The following is an 18,737-nucleotide window of genomic DNA, read 5'->3' as shown; positions in this document are numbered from 1 at the left end:
GACTCCTACTAAGTTACACGTAATAGAAACACTACTTACATTTCAAGATGTTGATGTGTCCATGGAGAAGATTAGTGGTGATGATCATTATGTTAAAGAAAACGCCAATAAGACTAATTTGATAAAAGTTGCAAAACAGGAAATAAAGAAAACCGCAAATATTCCAAAAACATGTAACTTTAATTCGTACAATGCATAGGCAAAGACTAATATAGATAGATTAGACAAAACAGTGTTAATTATATACATATAACATCGAACGAAAAATACAATAGGTTCAATTTGAAATAAAAATATTTCCGTGGTAGTTATGAAGATTTTTACAGATTCTTTGTCAAAACTTTAATAAAATGTTGAACCTTCAAAACAGCGACTAGGTACATTTAGCTACATGTTTTGTTTTCAAAATGCTTGTACTTATTTCCAAAAAGATATAGGTTGTTCTATTTAAAATATGAAACTGTCATTTGTCATTACCTAAGTCAGCAATAAAAAAAAGAATATCAAGACATACAAATCTTAAGATTTCAGTTTGAGTTCATTCTCCATATACTTCTAACAAAAACTCCTGATACAGTATATAATATTAGTACCAAGATTATAACATGGTAAATATTATACACAAAAGAATTATTATTATTATACATCACTTAAATTATTATCGTACAAAGATACCATTCAAAATATTTAATATTAATAACTATATTTAATAAATTAAATATTTCATGTTTTGTTTTCCTTTAGCAAATACGTTATATTAGCTACTAGATGTATCATAATTATTTTAAGAAAATGTTAAATGACTGCGCACTCGTGCAGAGAATAATGATTCCTGCAGCACCATTTGGTAGAGCTCTCTCCTTACAATATGAGTTATGGCTATAGTTATTATAATTTACTTATGTGCTTTTAGCTTTTCCCTTAGCAACTCTCAAAGGGGGTATATATTTTCATTAAAGCTCAAATTAGTGTATCATATAGTATATACGAATTTTCATAATTGCAGTAAAACATTTTTTCATATTTCACACTTTTTGTATTTTCTATAAATATTTGTGACTGTATCTAGGTATCTAAGAACGGTAATAATTATAAGAAACAAACTTGCCAGTAATATTGTTATAGTCTATTGCTACGCCAAAAATGAATAATTAAATTGTTAAAGAAGAAATATACCGATTTTTTGTAATAACAGCTAAGATTTAAATGGACATTTATTTATATATTCAGAAGCTTTAATTGAAATACAGGTTGTATCGTAAATATTTTCATACGGTTTTTATTATATTTTAAAAGTATTAAACTAATTGAAACAAATTGAAACATATTTTTTAATTATTTATCAATTGAAGTCAAACGATGTTCTTGGATACCAGAAATTTAGGTATGCAAAAGACATCAAACCTCATCAGAAACAAGATTGCCAACTGCTGATATTGCGGGAAACAACTATTCTATGTGCTACATATCAGATTCTACGTCCCAAATCCTCGTTTTCGAGATACAACCGTTAGATATTTAAGCAATAGAGAATTTTTTTTTCATTCATATTTTTTATTTCATCACATAATATATTCATTATTATTTATGATTTCATAAATAATTACGAGTAATATAAGTATAAGTAGGTACATAACTTGAAAAAGAAAATGAACATTACTTAAATTACTTCTGGAGTTTTTTCCCTGTACATAAAAAATCAATGGTAGGCACATTAGTTTTTGCATAAAATAAGAAAACTAATTCATGCACCAAATTGGAGTAAACCGCTACACAGTCGGTTTTAAATTTTAAAAAAACTTATAGATACATTCTGTCTTTCGAAGGCGAAGCGTTTTACTTAAAAAGTTTTCTTGTTAATTTAACAAATATTAAACCATTAAAGATTAATTAATCATTTTAATTACGAGGGTCACTCCAAAAGAAAAGCAGAAGTTTTTTTTTAAATCTCCGTCCGTTTCAACTGCCTTACGACACCGTGGAACTAAGACCTGTATACCTGCACGGTAGAAATCGGGACCAGTGTTTAGCAGTCTTCACAAGGGAGTCATCATCTTCAAATCTCGTTCCGCGAAGTTTACCCAAGAGGTGGTAATCACACGGTGCTAGATCTGGGTTGTAGGATGGGTGTTTCAATGTTTTCCACCCAAGCTTTGTGATCTCGGCAGGCCCGGTCTGGCCAGGTCGGGAAGTCGGCAAAACCCGACTTATTTTGGAAGATAGGCCCCCAAACGACTAATGAGGCGCCAAAAGTATAAGAAATTTTTTTGTAAATTCTTGAGATATAGCCACCGTAAATTGAAAAGAAAAAAGAAGAATGTAAAAATGAAAATTGAATCTTTTGTAGAAATTGGATTTTCCCAGGTCAAAAAAATCACACAAATTTTATTATTTTGCCCTATACCCCTATAAACAGTGTACAGAAATAAATATATATTCCAAACCGTAAGCTCTTTAAACTAATAACTCCTTTATCTATAAGCCGTGGGCCTGGAGGAAAATTAAAAGAATTCGAAATTTAATATAGCTTTCTTTAAGCCAAAAAAAGATTCCGTGTGTAGTGCCTATAAGAATACAGATCCCGAGAAGAGAACAGAAAAAATGACGATTATAATAATCATAATTTAAAGAAAATTGGGGTTCGAAATCTGAAAGACATTGATAAAGAATTGTCGAAAAATGATAAATCTCTAATAACAGCATGCTTTGATTTGCTGAAGGTGTTAGTAACGCCCAAGTCAAAAGTCAGCAATTTTTATACATACAACTTTACAATTTATGATTTTGGCAGCAATCAAGGCTATTGCTATGTATGGCATGAGCAAATATCGAAAAGAGGACCGGAAAAAGTGTTAAAGAAAATGGCATACGAAAGGTTACTCTTTATTCCGACAATAGGCCTCTTGCACATGCTGGATTTTTTATATTAGTTCACATATTTAAATATGGCTTTATATAAAATTATTAATTATAAAATCTTTTGTGAAAAATTCTACTCGAAAATTGACTAAATTGAAATTTGGAGATGAGCATCCTGTAGGGGCATGTCGTAGAACGAGTTGCTATTGGTGCGACGTCATCGGTAAGTAAACTGGCCGCTTCACATTAGAAAACGATGTCGGTCCTATTACTTCTTAAAAACATTTATTATTTTTAGTTTACATACGATACGATAACGATACTGATGTGCTGTTACATTTACTAATTATATTATGTAGGTATACCTAATTATGTACCTATGTAGCAAAATAATTAAGTATGTGTAGGTATAATATTTAATTTTTACGACGTTTAGTTCAAGTGAGCTTTCCGCGGGTAGCATAATATTATTTACTACCTAAATAATATTTTGAATCTAAATTTGTTATTTTAAATAATCATAATTAGTTTTTAGTTTTTTAAAAATTCCTAAGAATATTTGTACCGAACAAGGTTATGCTAAAGCCCAGACTGAATTCCATGATGATTGCGGAGTTTTTTCGAAAAGCATTTTATTTTCTTCGGCAGAAATAAGAGGAATAAAAGCAAACAGGCATGAAAATGTGATTTATAGATATCTACATAAATTTATATTAAATTTTTTTTTTGGCGTTTTCACTGATGTATTTTCACACATGTATACAATGCACCAGTAATAATAGTATTAGACTAGGCGGTATCTGTTTTGGTTTGGGTGAATCGTATATCCACGGAGATTTTTGGCTTTCAAATATCACTAGAAATGAAAACTTTTCTATGCGCTTAAAGAAAAACGTGGGCTTAACTTTGGCGGCACAATATGTTAAAAAAATTCGAAAAATGTCATATTTTTTTCCTATTTAATTATGTATCTTTTCAAGAGTTGATTTTAGGCGAAAATGGAAAAGGAAAAAATGTTTGTAATTAATTTTTTTCAAAATATGACTAGTTACAAATCGAATGAATCATGATTATTATTGTAAAAATCGACAAATATGGGGTTAAAAAACATGTTTAGGAATCTCTTTGAGGTCTTTAAATTGGGTTGGGACTTTCATACTGGCTCAAGAAAACTTCATGTTATGTAGGTAGAATCATCACACCAAATTTTATCAAAATCCATTAGATAGATTTTACATAATAATTTTGCAATCCAGATTTTGAAAAGCCAAAAATCTCCGTGGATATACGATTTACCCAAATATGGACTTTTTGAAACAGATGCTGTCTGGATTATATGGTTTAGAGGGATTTGCCATAGTTATTATAAATTTAACTTCACAAATTTACAGTATATTATAAGGTATCGTACTGCTTATTGACACCACTCCACACATTTAATAACCAAAGCAGCCAGCTGCACTGTAGAAAAGCGTTATTGTATATGTCGCGCTTGCCATTTACTTACCGATGACGTCAAAGTATCGACATCCCAGTCCATGGCGTTTGCGCGCGAAGATTAAAACTTTAATATCTAATAACTTTTTAAAAATAAATTAATATAACAAAACCTTTACACATTGTTTGTAGTATTCCGTGTAGATACAAAAACTATTAAAATATTTTTTTCTGCATGAGGCCTGCGGTGGTCACTCAAAACCGTAATCGTTTTGTTTTTGCGATGTTTGCTTAAGCATCAATGACTTTGGATTTAAAAATAACACACCGTTTCCTTGAAATTGGCCACACGCAGAATGAAAATGACAGCATGTATGCTGTGATTAAAGTTGCAAAAAAACGTCACTCTGCTATATACACTCCTGATAGTGCTGATCAGTGGATAAGTCTAGTAAAAATGGCCAAAGTTACTGCCCCACAGTACAAAGTAATAGAAATGTCTCATGAAGATTTTGTAACTTTTAAACTAATGGTAAAGAAACAGAACTGGAAAAAAGATATTACTGGAGAGCTGTAAAGCAAAATTAGAGAAATCCACTGCGATCCAAAGTCTCCCAACAAAGTATTTTTTGTGTATAATTTTGGAGAAAATCATACAGAACTAGACTTACAAACAAAAAACACACGCAAACGCGAAGAATATCAATTTCCAAAATTGTATCAAGGTTTGCTGCCAATTGAAGGTAAAAAATTAAGCGGTCATTTGGGTCTTTGTAAGGCTAATTTGATACCACCGATGTATCATGGATTTTACAACTCCCTTAGGTCTGCTAGTAAGACTGACCACCAGGAAGAAAGTAAGATTGACCAAGAAGATGACTCTGACTCTGAATCGTAATAAATTTTCCTTTTATCCTTTTAGGTCATTATTGATTATTAACAAATATTTTTTTATCTAAAAATAGAAAATGTTTAATTTTTCTGTACCTTATTAGTGTAGTAAGTTGTAAAAATTTGTCGACGAAAACTGTAGTAACTCATTCAAAATCCATTTTTTTCTTATCCTAAACTATTTTATTTAGATCATCAATAATTAATTAAGACCTAAACAATAATTACTTTGTTAAAGAAGAACGATTTAGCTCTTGTAATAAAAAAATAACGAACATTATTATTTTCTCAACTATTCAAATCCAATTATCTCAGTATAACCAAATTTGAGATACGACAGTTTTCCTTGGGAGAGTCGATATGCACCCTAATAACAGAAAAAATCAAATAGGCCCCGACTTCGAATTTTTCCCGACGGCCCCTGGAAGAGCCAGACCGGGCCTGGATCTCGGTGGTGGTTTTCTCACTGACATGTGGACGGAAGTCATCATGCAACAACAGAAGCACAGTAGCCATCACTTTCCCTCCTGAAGGCGCAGTTTTAAATACTTCTTCTGTTTCGGCGAGTTTGCATGAAGCCATTCTATCGATTGCTTTTTCGTCTCCGGTTTAAAGTGATGTAAAGAGGTTTCATCTTCCGTCACAATCCTTGCAATGAAGTCATCTCCAGAATTCTGTGTTCCAAAAGTTCGCTGCACACTGTCTTCTGTGTTTGTGGGCACCCATCAACATTCTCGGAATCCACCTGGCACAAACCTTTTCATCAACTGCCTCAATATTCTGCCCACAATCGCTTCCCCTACCCCCACTTGGATTAACAGTTATTTCACTGTTATGCGTTTGTCAAATCAGATTGTGAATATACTGCACATTGTCGGTCTGCTGCTGCGCGGGAGCTCCCCAGTATTAAGCTTTGGTTTGTTGTGCGTCTCAGACGACATACGCTGTTAGCAGAATCTGTAGCGTTCAACTTTATCGGTTTTGAAGGTGGAGTGTTTTGTTAGATTTAGTGCTTCTGATTGTATGCTGGTGAATGCAGACGAAAATATTTATTATTACTGTGGCAAAATTTATTTTCATCATGACAATGGCTGAACATTTTTTGGTGACAATACTTATTGAGGAAGAAGAGCACGAAAAAGATTTCTTTTGAATTTAATTAGTTGTCGCCTTCAAAATAAAAGTGAAGGTCGAATGTACAGACTTTTGGAAGGGACGGTATCCAATGGTGGATGTTCTCGTACGAGACCGATTAATTTCTCGTCTTCCTCTGGTGAAAACTTGGTTGCCATTTTAAAATTCGTTAAAAATAAACACTTTTTAGCACTGTATGCTGTGAGCTCAACTGAACGACTGCATTGAAATCAAATTTGATTTCGACTGAACTGACAACGCACAAAATTTTCTGCCTACCGTCAGTCCACCTGAGCAGAATCTAACAAAGCGGCTACGCATCTTCTTGTGTTCTAGATTTCAGCGTAAGTCCGACGCGCACAACTGACTGTCTGCTTTGCGTCGCCTACAACTCTAACAAACCATAGCTTTAGCTTGCACACTTTCACCAGATAATCTGCTTAGGCAACGACTAATTATACTGCGATCAACAGCGTGATACCCGCAAAACATATAATACAAGAAGGTCGTTTTCATAATACCAAAATCGAAACACCACTGACATTAAAGCACAACAACTGGCTCTCTCACTGTGTCTGGCCGCCCAAAAAAATGGAACTAAAGATAGCCGAGACGATAATGATGATTATAATTTATAATCTACCGCAGGTAAAACAGATGCCAATTTGCGCGGGCTTTTGAAAATACATTCTAAGGGTCGTATATGACACTATACTAAAATTAGAACTAATTTCAGTAATTAATTAAGAACTTTTTAATCTGGCATAGTATCATTCACAAATTGCAACAAAAATGTAGCAGTTTCTGTATGATACTATGCAAGATTAAAAAGTTCTTAGTTAATTACTGAAATTAGTTATAATTTTAGCATAGTGTCACATGACCCTAATACTACTTCCGTTTAATATTTAAAAATATATACCATATTACGATTTATAATGGTAAAATCGTATTTTACTCGTTTAAATAAACTTAAAAAAGAAACTGCAAAATTTATAAAACAGTATTTATTAGCAATATTAATGTGGTTATTAATGTTATAAAAAAGGGATAATCCCCCTCGATCCCAAATCATTGAGGCCAATTTCTAGCCATGGAATAATGGCGCGGTTATTATTGTTGCATACAAACAAACAATTCTATTCACAAACAATATATTTTCTGTTAAATCTGTTTTCTAAACACACAAACAAAATGGAAAGTTGACGGATAAAAAACAATCTTTTAAGGATATGAATGTTTAGACATCATAAATAAATAATAAATATTTTTCTTTTGTGTGTAAACAAACATAACACTTTTCTCTATATTTAATAGAAAAACTTGCTCAATTTAATATTTACTTATATTTTTGCAAAAACTTCCAATATTTTTCTCGTACTTACTATAAATACATAATATAATCAAGAAAAATGTCGTGCTAAACAAACGTGAGTCGTGAATTTCAATGTGGAAAAGTTAGTAAAAAATTTAAAGACACTAGATTTTACATAGTGAAAAAACTTGTAACAAACGTAACAAACTAAAAGTTACTTCCTTTTCCTCACCCCGTTCTTCATGTGTCTGGACAAGCTCCATCCCCTCCCTGTTGCGAATATGGCAATGCTAGTTGCACAGCCATGGTGATACCTATACACCTTGTTCAATCGCTTATGAATGTTTGTCACTGTCTCGTTCTCACAACACAGGAACTCTATAACACCACGTTGTTTGACAGAATGCTACGACAGCGCGACTCGCGGAAACAGGTTGAATTAAATTCGAATACAAGCGGGAATAATGTTTCTATGACCTCCGTGAATAGCAAAGATGTAGAACAAAAATTGGATTTTTTTAAAAATGCCGTGCATTTCGTTTAGAGTGACCCTCGTACTTGTAACATGTTGGAAATTTGTACGCAGTCCCTACAGACAAAAGTAATTTAATACAAAAATATACTTCTTATCACGCAACCTTCCATAGAATTTTACTTCTGATGCCTAAATATATTTTCAATGGTATAAAGGGAGCTTTTCCAAAGATTTTACTTTGATGTAAAGACATGGTATTTAAAAGTTTCAATAGGAGCTGCTTGAGAATTAGGGGGTGATTTCTAAGAGGATTGTAATTGCGCTGCGTAATGTCTGTCCTTCATATGTCGAACAAAAGACAGTCGAAATACTTTTGTTGTTTGAAAGATGTTGGGGTGGAAAGTTTACAAATGAATAAGTCTTGCTTGATATTTAACTTGTATAAATTTTAACTTTGGCTAGTGAAGGAATGTGTTTTCGACTAATAAGATAATGATGCCTTAAGGGATTTAGTTGTGGTAGCTTTATTTCTTTAGATTTTTCCTATGTCTTCAGCAGCTTTTATCCAAGAATATATTTTATTTTCTAGTAGCTCAAGCGAACGAGGAAATTTTTCATTATAGGAATCTAGCCCGTCAAAACACTAAAAAATCCTGCATTTATTATGTAACTAACTAGGTACCTAAAGTTTGAATACGTTAAGAGTTGCCTAGGTTAAAGTGGGTAAACTTAAAATCGCAATGTTTTTTTAATTACTGTCTGGATGTTATAGAAAAGCTCAATTTTGAGCTACCTACGATAAAAAAAAAGATTTTTGAGGAATAAATTAGGAGACCGCACTTTCTGGGGCTTTCGATATTGCACGAGGCAAATATTTTTCATCTGATCGATACGTACACAAAGTATACACTACAACATAATACAGTTGAGCCGTTGGATCTTTAAGTTCACATCATCAACATACATCAATATAAAAGACATATGTTCAATTATTGATCAACGTGACAACGAGACAAGAAATCGTATTCATATGTACTGCGACTGATACTAGTTCCGACAGAGGTTATTAATTATCCTTGATGAATGAAAAAGAAACAGACATATTGTCGTTTGTTGTACGCTTAAAATGTAGACATATATTTGGGTAGCACAGGGCCGGATTAACCTATGGTGAGACCCGGGGTTACAAGTTCTACACAATCCCTTTTTCTTAAAAAAAAACGATAATATATTTCAAAACCTAACCTTGTCTGATTCTAAAAAAAATATTCACGTAATCGGCAACTTCGATGTAAAATTTCAAAAACTTTATGATTTGATTTTAAAAAAGAAAAACTAAAATTCATTTTGGCATATCTTGTCGAGATCCCCCGAACTTATGAGGTCCGGGGCCATAGCCACCGTAGCCCTCCTTAAGCCGGACCTGGACTAGCATCGTTTTCTACGTTCTTTGTTATCACAGATGGAGTTTCTGTGAGTTCTGTGGTTGTTTCAGTAAATCGCGGTTAAGTTTGTTTGATCTTGTTGGATTTTTGTTATGATAAAATCACACAATGTGTTTTCATTAGATGTACAAACGCGAATCCTCACTATTTCCTAAATGAACATGAATACAACCACTGTTTTGAACTCGTTTGAAATCTTAGTTCATACGATTATGCTTGAACATATTTCTATTTTTACATAAACGTCAAATTAATTTGTCGTAAATGTCAAATTTTACTCCCATTTTCGCCAATTTTCACAACATTTCGATTCAGTTTAATACACATTTAAAGTCGCATTTACATTGTTGAATAACGAAAACTCTCCATTCTTGAATGCAAAAGCGGTACTTGTCGACCTAGAATCCAAAATATCTATTTTAACACCACAGCTATAATTTTTATGATACTGGCGTGTGTTTATTTTTCCCATACCTCCAATTGAACAAGACTCTCATTTACGTCAAAATCCTATTTACATCAAAATCCTCATAACTAATGCTCATTACCAGGACTCTCAACTCCGACAGCTCCGCAGAGAGGTAAACTAGTTTGTTGGGCGGCTCTCTTATACATAGTAGCATCTAATACGGATACTTGGGGAAGAGCTCGTCGGGCTAGTTTTGGTCCTTTTCCTTTTATTTCTTGTTGTTGTGTTACGCTCTATTTTGTCAGCCTAATAACACTAGATACACCCTCGGGATGGCACTGGTTTAGTAGAAAAGCTTTCAACTGAGCCGTTTTCTAGTGGAATCTTATGATTCATGAGCACTTTTTCCACTTTGGCTGTTTTTTTCACTAGTTCTGAGTCTATTTATTTCTGTGCGCCCTTTTGTCACTGCTTTGTAGGCTTATTTTTATCCTTCAGGAGTTCATTTTTGTCAATTTTTTCAATGTATTGGTATATCACAAGAAAGGAAGTATTACACGATGCAGCTAGTTCAAGTTTGAATTCTATTATCGAATCCGGGAAAACTGCTTTCGGTTTTTCAGGTATTTTAGATCTGTAATGTGAAACCCTCAGTATAGCCTTGCAACTTATTTCCCTTTAAATAAGCAAGGACGGCTTCAAGATATTGAAAGACAATGAACACGTTTGAATTAGAGTCGTGTACGCACACTGGCCAGATATTTTCTCTCTGGTTAATGAACTTCGAGATTCCAGAGTCGATGTTCGATCATAGTCCGTGAATGCTCGGGGACTGCTGCTCAGTTTTGATCTTAACATCTGACCTTTCCAGATTCGAGTGATTCATGACTGTAAACTTTCCCGTCGTGGAATCTGGCTGTTATTTTAAATTTATCGAGACAACTCGATGTCGCGTCTCAATTCGAATGTCGTAACATTCCTGGGGTTTTTGTGGAAAAATTCGAAACTGCGTGCTCTCCACATGTTATCTGCTGCGGTTGGACAGTTTTAGCGGTTAAATCCAAAACGGAAAAATATTTCGTTTTTCCTCAGCGTTTTTTGCTTCACAGAGATGGTTTGCCTAGGTCTGGAGCATTGGCATCTATTTTAGGCTGGTTTTCCGCACTTAGGAGCTCTACAAAAAGTCAGATTCTAAAAATAAATGAAATTCAAGGAGAAAGCCCTTAATTCGAGATGTGTTGTCATCTCTCAAATTAGTTACCAAAATATTGAAAATTGTTCTACAATTACTTTTGTTTACATTAATCCCGTCGATTCCCGATGGAACAAACAGCATTAATTACATTTTTATCCATATAAATTTGCATCTGACATAAAGAATTTTATTTGCCAAGTTTAAATGTAACCGTATATCCTTCTAAAAATGTATTTTTTAACGTGACCGTTATAAAAATTGTGATGCCCTGCAGAAAGTACACGTGCAGAAAAGTAATTAAATGTAAATTACCTGTTAAACCAGTCGTCTGTGTAGCGGGGGTATGGAAATGGGTCGTTACTGCTGAAATCGTAACTGGCTTTAGCGTTCTGCAACAAAATTTATGAGGGTAGGAAACCAGTTAATTTCGTTCTATCTCTGGATAATTTATACTTACGTAGTTAAATTTTAAGTCGGGGTGCATGTAATCGACACCTGAAACGAGATAAGAAAAGTTAAAATGATTTTAACGGTTTTTGGGCAGCTTAAGTATAGACAGATAATCTAGTGTGGAATTAGGGATATGGATAACTTATGGGATAGGAAATTGAAATATTATGGAGAAAAATAATTCTCTACAAAATTAAAAAATCGATGATTCAAGAAAAAACATACTTAATAGGACCCCAGGAGCTCGTATTTGAGATAAATAAAACTTTAATGGAATATGAACATTCAATTTGTTTAAAAATGTCACATACGTAAAGATCTCATTGCTTTAAAGAAAAATTAAATAATACTACGCATTTGTGGACACAAAATTAATATATTTTATTTTTTCCTACTTTAATTCAATTATAGAAAACATTTTCGACAGCTTTTGTCTTTTTTTATCTGGATTATACCAAAAAATATACCAAAAAAATCTACATAACTTTACATTTAAAACATTTTAAATTTTTATCTAGAAAATCAGTCAAGTTGCGTACATATTATATCAAAAATTAAATATACAGTTTTTTCTTATAAAAATCAAACACCCTTACAATGTAATAAAAACTAATTTTATTCAAAATGTAAACTAAAACCAAATAGTCTAGGAGCCAGATAGGGTTCCGTGGCCAATCAGGGTGCCACGGCTGCAAATAACTTTTTCCTAAATGTTTTGACCTCTTGAATCCAAAAAACTTGGTCGCAAAGCTTGAAAGTGGTTAGTTTAATTGCTATTAACAAATTAAATGTTTAAATGGCTGTAAAAACTTTATTTTTATAGCTAGTACAATTTTTTATGCGTTAATAGTTACGTTTTCTCATAACCAACACATATTTTTTTGACCCCATCTTTGGTTCTATTGGACGGATTGAGATGCACGGCATCTCATTTTAAAGCTTGAACTTTATTTTACAAGATAGGTAAGTTTCATTTCTTAATTTAGTTATTTAACAATTAATGGCAGCTTAGAAAGTTGTGAAGTTTCAACAAAAATGCTGGTTTTATTTGTTTATAAGGCTTTTTTATTATTAAACTTTGATGAAAAGCCAAAAATGTTATCGGATATTGTTCCTCGCATCCTAATAATCATTTTATGCCTTAAGTATAGTTATTAGTTTTTCTTTATCAAAACCCGCGAAGAGACGCGAGTACAAGAGGGCGACGTGTTATAAACTCTTATTATTAAGAAGTCACAAAGACTAAATAATAAAAACAACATTAACATTAACAATTGGTTTAATTATTGATATTTATAAGATTTACATAAGTAATAACAACAGTTGTTTAAAGATTTTAATTCATTAATTTATTTTTTTAATAATGGGCTCATTATAGACATTTTTGCAGGAGCTTTGCCTTTGGCAATAGCAAAGTGAGCAACATTTAATTTCTGTAGCCACACAAACACATGATCTTCTAGAGCATAATTTGCATGTGCAGTTAGTGATGAGTTCATCTGGTGGTGGAAGCAATATTTGTATTTTTTTAGAGCAAACATATCCCCATCATATATCCAGCCGAACATGTGTGGGTCTAATTTTGCATCGTGGCTATTTAAACAGTATAAAACTATACATATAAAATATAAACCTTAAAATGTGCAGTTGTATTGACGCACTTGTAAGAGGCAACTCTTCTGTTAAAGCGGACTTTGAATGGTGATAAGACCATACTCGTAGGTCATCAAACTTCTTACAGCTTGTACCTTTCTTTACGACTTTAACTAAATATTCTTCTGCCATTTTAATATTTGCTTCGATAGTGGTTTCTAAATAATTATTAATTTTTAAATATTTAAACTACCGGTTATATGATTAATTTTATTAATGCCTTGACAATGAAATTTACAACGAACTACATTTTACCTTTTCCAAAATTTCCAAAATTGATCAAAAGTTTGGAGGATCTTCATGCAAAGCCGAATGGTGTTTGTAATTCTTGTTTAATAACTAGATTAACATCAAAAACATATAAGTATATAGTGCACTCTGAGCTTTCGATCGAGGGCGCGTACATCGCTCTTGACGTACGCGCGTCTTCTTCACGGATTTTGATAAAGAAAAACTAATAACTATAAGGCATGAAATGATTGTTAGGATGCGATGAACAGTATCCGGTAACTTTTTTGGCTTCTCATCGAAGTTGAATAATAAAAAAGCCTTATAAACAATAAAACCAGCATTTTCGTGGAAATTTCACAACTTTCTAAGCTGCCATTAATTTTTAAATGAATTAATTAAGAAATGTAACTTACCTATCTTGAAAATAAAGTTCAAGCTTTAAAATGAAATGTCGTGCGTCTCAATCTGTCCAATAGAACCAGATATATGGTAAAATTGGTGCGCGCAGAGACGGAAAATGTAAGATATTTGCACTAAATTTGCAATAACTTTGGTTAAAGTTAATCTCTTTTAATTTTCAAAAAAAAAATGTATGTTTTTTATGGGAAAACGTAACTATTAACGCATAAAATTAAAATAAACTGACCACTTTCAGGCTTTTCAAGTTTTTTGGATTCAGGAGGTCAAAATACTTAAGAATAAGTTGTTTGCAGCCGTGGCACTCTAATTGGCTACGGAACCCTCTCTGGCTCCTAGACTAAAATAAATTCGTTTAAATTACGTATCGACGTGTTCGGTTATAAGTCAAAAAATTGTGATTGTTCATAGAGAAATTTAAACAGAATTGAAAATATTTTTTATTTTGTTTTAAAGACGAAATTACATTACGTTCAACCTACAATCGATGGCAATAGAGAACTTCCTTTTTTATCTGTACAAGCAAAGGCACAAAACTAAAACAATTCAAATAATTACACTAAAATAATTTCTTAAATATATAACATACAAAATTAATTATGTTTCGATTTTAATTTTGTCTATCAAATTGTAATAATATGTAATTAAGTTTTGGATATATTGTCTTTTATTAGTGCTATTTTTAAACTTCATAATATAATCTATTAATTATGACAGTTTTGCCAAACTTCAAAATATTTAAAAAATTCTGAACATGATAAAGATGTTTTAATTTGTTGATTTAATAATGTAATTGGCTTGATGCTTCTCAGTTATTCTGAAATACTTTTTTAAATATCTATTCCCTTCAGAGTCAGAGCCGGCCTTTTTTTTATTGTTTGCAATCGAAAATGTTTGTTCAAATTTGGGAACTAATTTTTTCCACAGTTGTTTCATTAGGGGCGTTCCTTCTACCGAAAATTCCACGCAATTTGCGCACAGTCTCAGCTACACACTCTCCATACTAATGCATTTTCACAATCAATTTAGAAAGTTTTTACCAAAAAAATTGTTTAAGAAATTGCCAGTTCATTATGTTTGTGGTAGCTTTTTACCTGTTTCAATAAAAGCTTCCAATTCGCTGAGTACAATAATGGTTACCTATTTTCAGAATGCAAGGCAATTATGATAACAAACTGGATAAGATGATTTATAACTTATGCTAGACTTAACGCAAGTGTAATAAGAAATATAAAAATGTTACATATTTCTTAAATATTTAAAATAACTGTAAATTTATAATTCCGTAATATCAGGATGTTACTAGAATTGGTGCTATTGAATATTAAAAGACTGAATCTTCTAAAAGTGGCTAATGAATTGCAACTAATTCTATTCTCTTCAGTTCCTTGGCCAATTTATTGAATCTTAGAGATTTGTTACAATTTGTATTACGTATAGACAGTTAGCAACTTAAAAAAATAATAAATCAAAAATGGATTTTACAAGTATATTTAGAATAAACATACCATCATCCATAATCGCCGTGGTGATGTTCTTTCCAGTCACACCTTGTGCCCAAGCTGCTTCTACGTTCAAATCCAATTTCGCTTTTCCTCCATTCTGCCCTGTATTTTTTAAATACCATTGGAAAGGAAAGTACGGATCTGAGGGGTCTCTGTGGGGTTGTATATTTTTCACAAGATTTTCAACTTTTAATGGTTTATATCCCCTCTTCACTCGAAGGAATCCCGGCTGCTGTATTGCTGTGTGCACCTATAAAAAAGAAACAACGTTTATAATTATAGTGTAGAGAAAAGTCTTAAGAAATATTAAGCTACTTCAAATTAAATCTAACTAGGCATATATATTTTAATTTTTATCAACGCATACTTTTTGATAACAAATAACTAAATGTACTGGACTTGGACTTCACTTTGAACAAAAATTAAAATGAAATTTAGCCATGATAAATTAATTAACCTATTTTCGATATTTTAAAAATAATGTTGATAGATATTATTGTTTATATCATATAAAGAACATCTAAAAAATTAATCTTTAAAATGACAATATGTTTGTCCAATTGAAGACAAGAATTGGAGATAATTTCTCTCAACAATTGCAGTATTATAAGGTTTCAGTATATTATGCATGTGTTTTTTCATCAACAGTATGCCTATAATTTACATCAGGTGCAAGCTCGTATTTAGTGAGCAAGGGTACGGCTACCAGTGCTACAAATTTGGAATTAATAGACTAATAAAATATTATAAAGTTCGAATATACAGGTTGATATATAGAGGTAGACATATATTGAACAATATAGGTAATTATTTAAAATTTAGTACTACATTTTATTCTTTCCTTTTCCCTTAAAATTAAAAAGTAATAGACAAATTTTAAATTCATTTGTTAAATAAATAAATAAATAAATGCAGTGATGTATATTTAATAATAATTATATTATATTGACATATCAATGTTATAAATACTTAATAACAACAATAGCGTTTTTACAATAGCGAAATAATGAAGCTTAACAATGCTATTTGTATCAATTCAAATCAAGTGAGTGCTATCAAACCCCAGCCACTTGACTAGCATTTTATCCCCCTCCTGCTACATTCCTCCTCCATAAGGTAGACTTAGGATGTTTGATCTTCTACAGCTCTTCTGTGTAGAAATTCCCCTTAATAAGCTGACTATAAGCATCACAGAGTAAATATATCACTGGATCGGTACGCTTAATAATACGTAAAAAATTTTAAGGAACTATTTAGGGTTACAACGCTTGTAAAAGGCACCTCTGTTTCTCATATGATTGCCCATTTTGTAAATGTTCGATAATTATAAACCAATTTCAGGCTGCTTTATTGAGTCATGGATCTAACTGAAACAAGTCTAGATTCCCTCGCGTTTACGTCACCAACAGGCATGGCATTCTCGGATTTTTTCTTAATTTCTTATAAAAGGCACGTCCGCTGCTTCCTGCCGACACACACCTGCTGGTCGCCCTTGCCGCCACTACCACAGAAGATAAAACAACCAGAATTATAAGTTGGCGTGGTGGGGGTATTCGCGCAGATCGGTGCACGCACCCCCCACTTTTGGTATAGGAACAAAGTGGCGTAGTTACAAAAGCATTTTAGCCATTTTATGAACCTGTTTGTCGTTTGTTATCCCGCGCGTTGAGCATTGGCGTCGTTTTACGTGATTTATTGTGTTGTGTAAATAAATGATTGTTCGAGTGTATTATTCTATAAGGTACTGTAAAATTAAGGACAAATTAAGTATTAGAAAATAAAAGACAATATAAAAACTATGAATTGTGGTGTTGAAAGGAAATATGGCGTTTCCTGATTTTGATTTACTTTTTTAAATGTTAGTTTACAACAATCTAAAACTCAAAATAAATTTAGTTTTTTTTTTAATTAATAATATGTTTTACAATTTAACTGTTTAATGTGATTCGTAAGAAATTAAAATTATAGTCTTAAATGCAAATACTGTTGGTAGCTAAATGTCTTCGACCCATTCAATGGTAAAGTCCTCTTTCAATTTAATATTTTGTTATGCCGCTTTATGTGAGCAAAAAAAATGCAACGTAATTTTTCTCGAAAATGGTAAGTACATGCTACCGAATTTCGACAAATATACCTTTTTTGTAGTATGCTTTAGAGTTTACAGAACCGTTTAAAAATGTAATAAATTTTGATTTTTAACATATTTTTTTTTATTGTACCCCTTTTCAAAAAGAAACCGTTTGCACATTATTCTTAACGCACAGTTGATGTTTACAATTTTTACATTTTTATCTTTAGCCTATTTAAAGATAATTAACCAAAAACCATTTGGAAAGTAACAACTTCAACACGCTGTATCTCGAAAACAGGGCGTGTACGAAAAAAACGTTACATGAACTACCCCCATTATTTTACCAAGAGGATCTTACACACAAGTTTTTTTGAAACATGAACGGGACACCCTGTATATTTATGTACTGATAGATATATTTGTATATTATACAAATGTTTGTTTACGCAATTCTTTTCCTTTTTCATTTTTTGCCTTGTACTTATAAATTTATGTTAATAAATATTGAATATGTAATTATTCAGTAGTTTGATATTAACTATATAAATATTTTTGACATTGAATAATTTCATATAATATAATAGACTGGATTAACTTAAAATTAAAATAAATCTAAAATTCGCTTTTAAAAGACTTTTCACCTAAATAACCAAGTATTTTGCATGATTAACGTCATTTTCTGCTGCACATAAATTCCTGGCTTTTTTGTTAGTACATCTCTGTTTAACGCAATAAAATTTCACTTAATACAATCCTGACTTTGTATACCAAAAGTGGGGGATTTACGGCATTCAAGGTCCCTGAAAACAGACATCAGTGATCAAAGGTGCCGACAACGAGATATAATTCTGGTTGTTTTATCTTCTGTGCCATTACCATTTCGCGATCAGAATCCTGCTTCCACCTGGTACACATTGACACTCTGACGCTCTTCGACGACAACGACTTCGCGATCATTGTCAGCGGAGTCCATCTGTCCTCCTACACCCAGCTGCCGCTACCTTCTTTAATCACCACCCACACAGACACTTCTTCGGCATGATGTTGGAGGACATCGTCACCGTGGCTGCTGCTGCTGAACATCTATTGCCCGCCCCTGATGACATGACCTTGAGGCTTGAGGTGGACCAGTTCTGTCCTAAGATAACTACTTAAGTGTGACACACGACGTTATCACTAACCTCCTATGACCCATATACTCTAGCATTTGAAATAAAATTCTTAAATCATTTTCGGAATACATTTGCTGT

At 32.4% G+C, this 18,737-nt stretch overlaps 1 protein-coding gene across 1 annotated transcript in view; it reads right to left on the bottom strand.

Moving 5' to 3' along the window:
* Window positions 1-18,444, bottom strand: part of LOC108909206 (neuroendocrine convertase 2) — a 134,187-nt gene extending 115,743 nt beyond the window's left edge. Inside the window, exons 1-4 of the mRNA XM_018713462.1 lie at window positions 18,364-18,444; window positions 15,420-15,666; window positions 11,618-11,655; window positions 11,473-11,549 (exon numbers count right to left, since the gene is read on the bottom strand). Coding sequence (XP_018568978.1) covers window positions 11,473-11,549; window positions 11,618-11,655; window positions 15,420-15,666; window positions 18,364-18,444 — 443 coding nt within the window. The remainder of the gene's footprint in view (window positions 1-11,472; window positions 11,550-11,617; window positions 11,656-15,419; window positions 15,667-18,363) is intronic.
* Window positions 18,445-18,737: the final 293 nt, after the last annotated feature.

The sequence above is a fragment of the Anoplophora glabripennis genome, unplaced genomic scaffold, assembly GCF_000390285.2.
Source record: "Anoplophora glabripennis isolate ALB-LARVAE unplaced genomic scaffold, Agla_2.0 scaffold398, whole genome shotgun sequence".
NCBI lineage: Eukaryota > Metazoa > Arthropoda > Insecta > Coleoptera > Cerambycidae > Anoplophora > Anoplophora glabripennis.
Note: the sequence above shows the minus strand (reverse complement) of the source record. Positions and strands in the feature narration are given on the sequence as shown.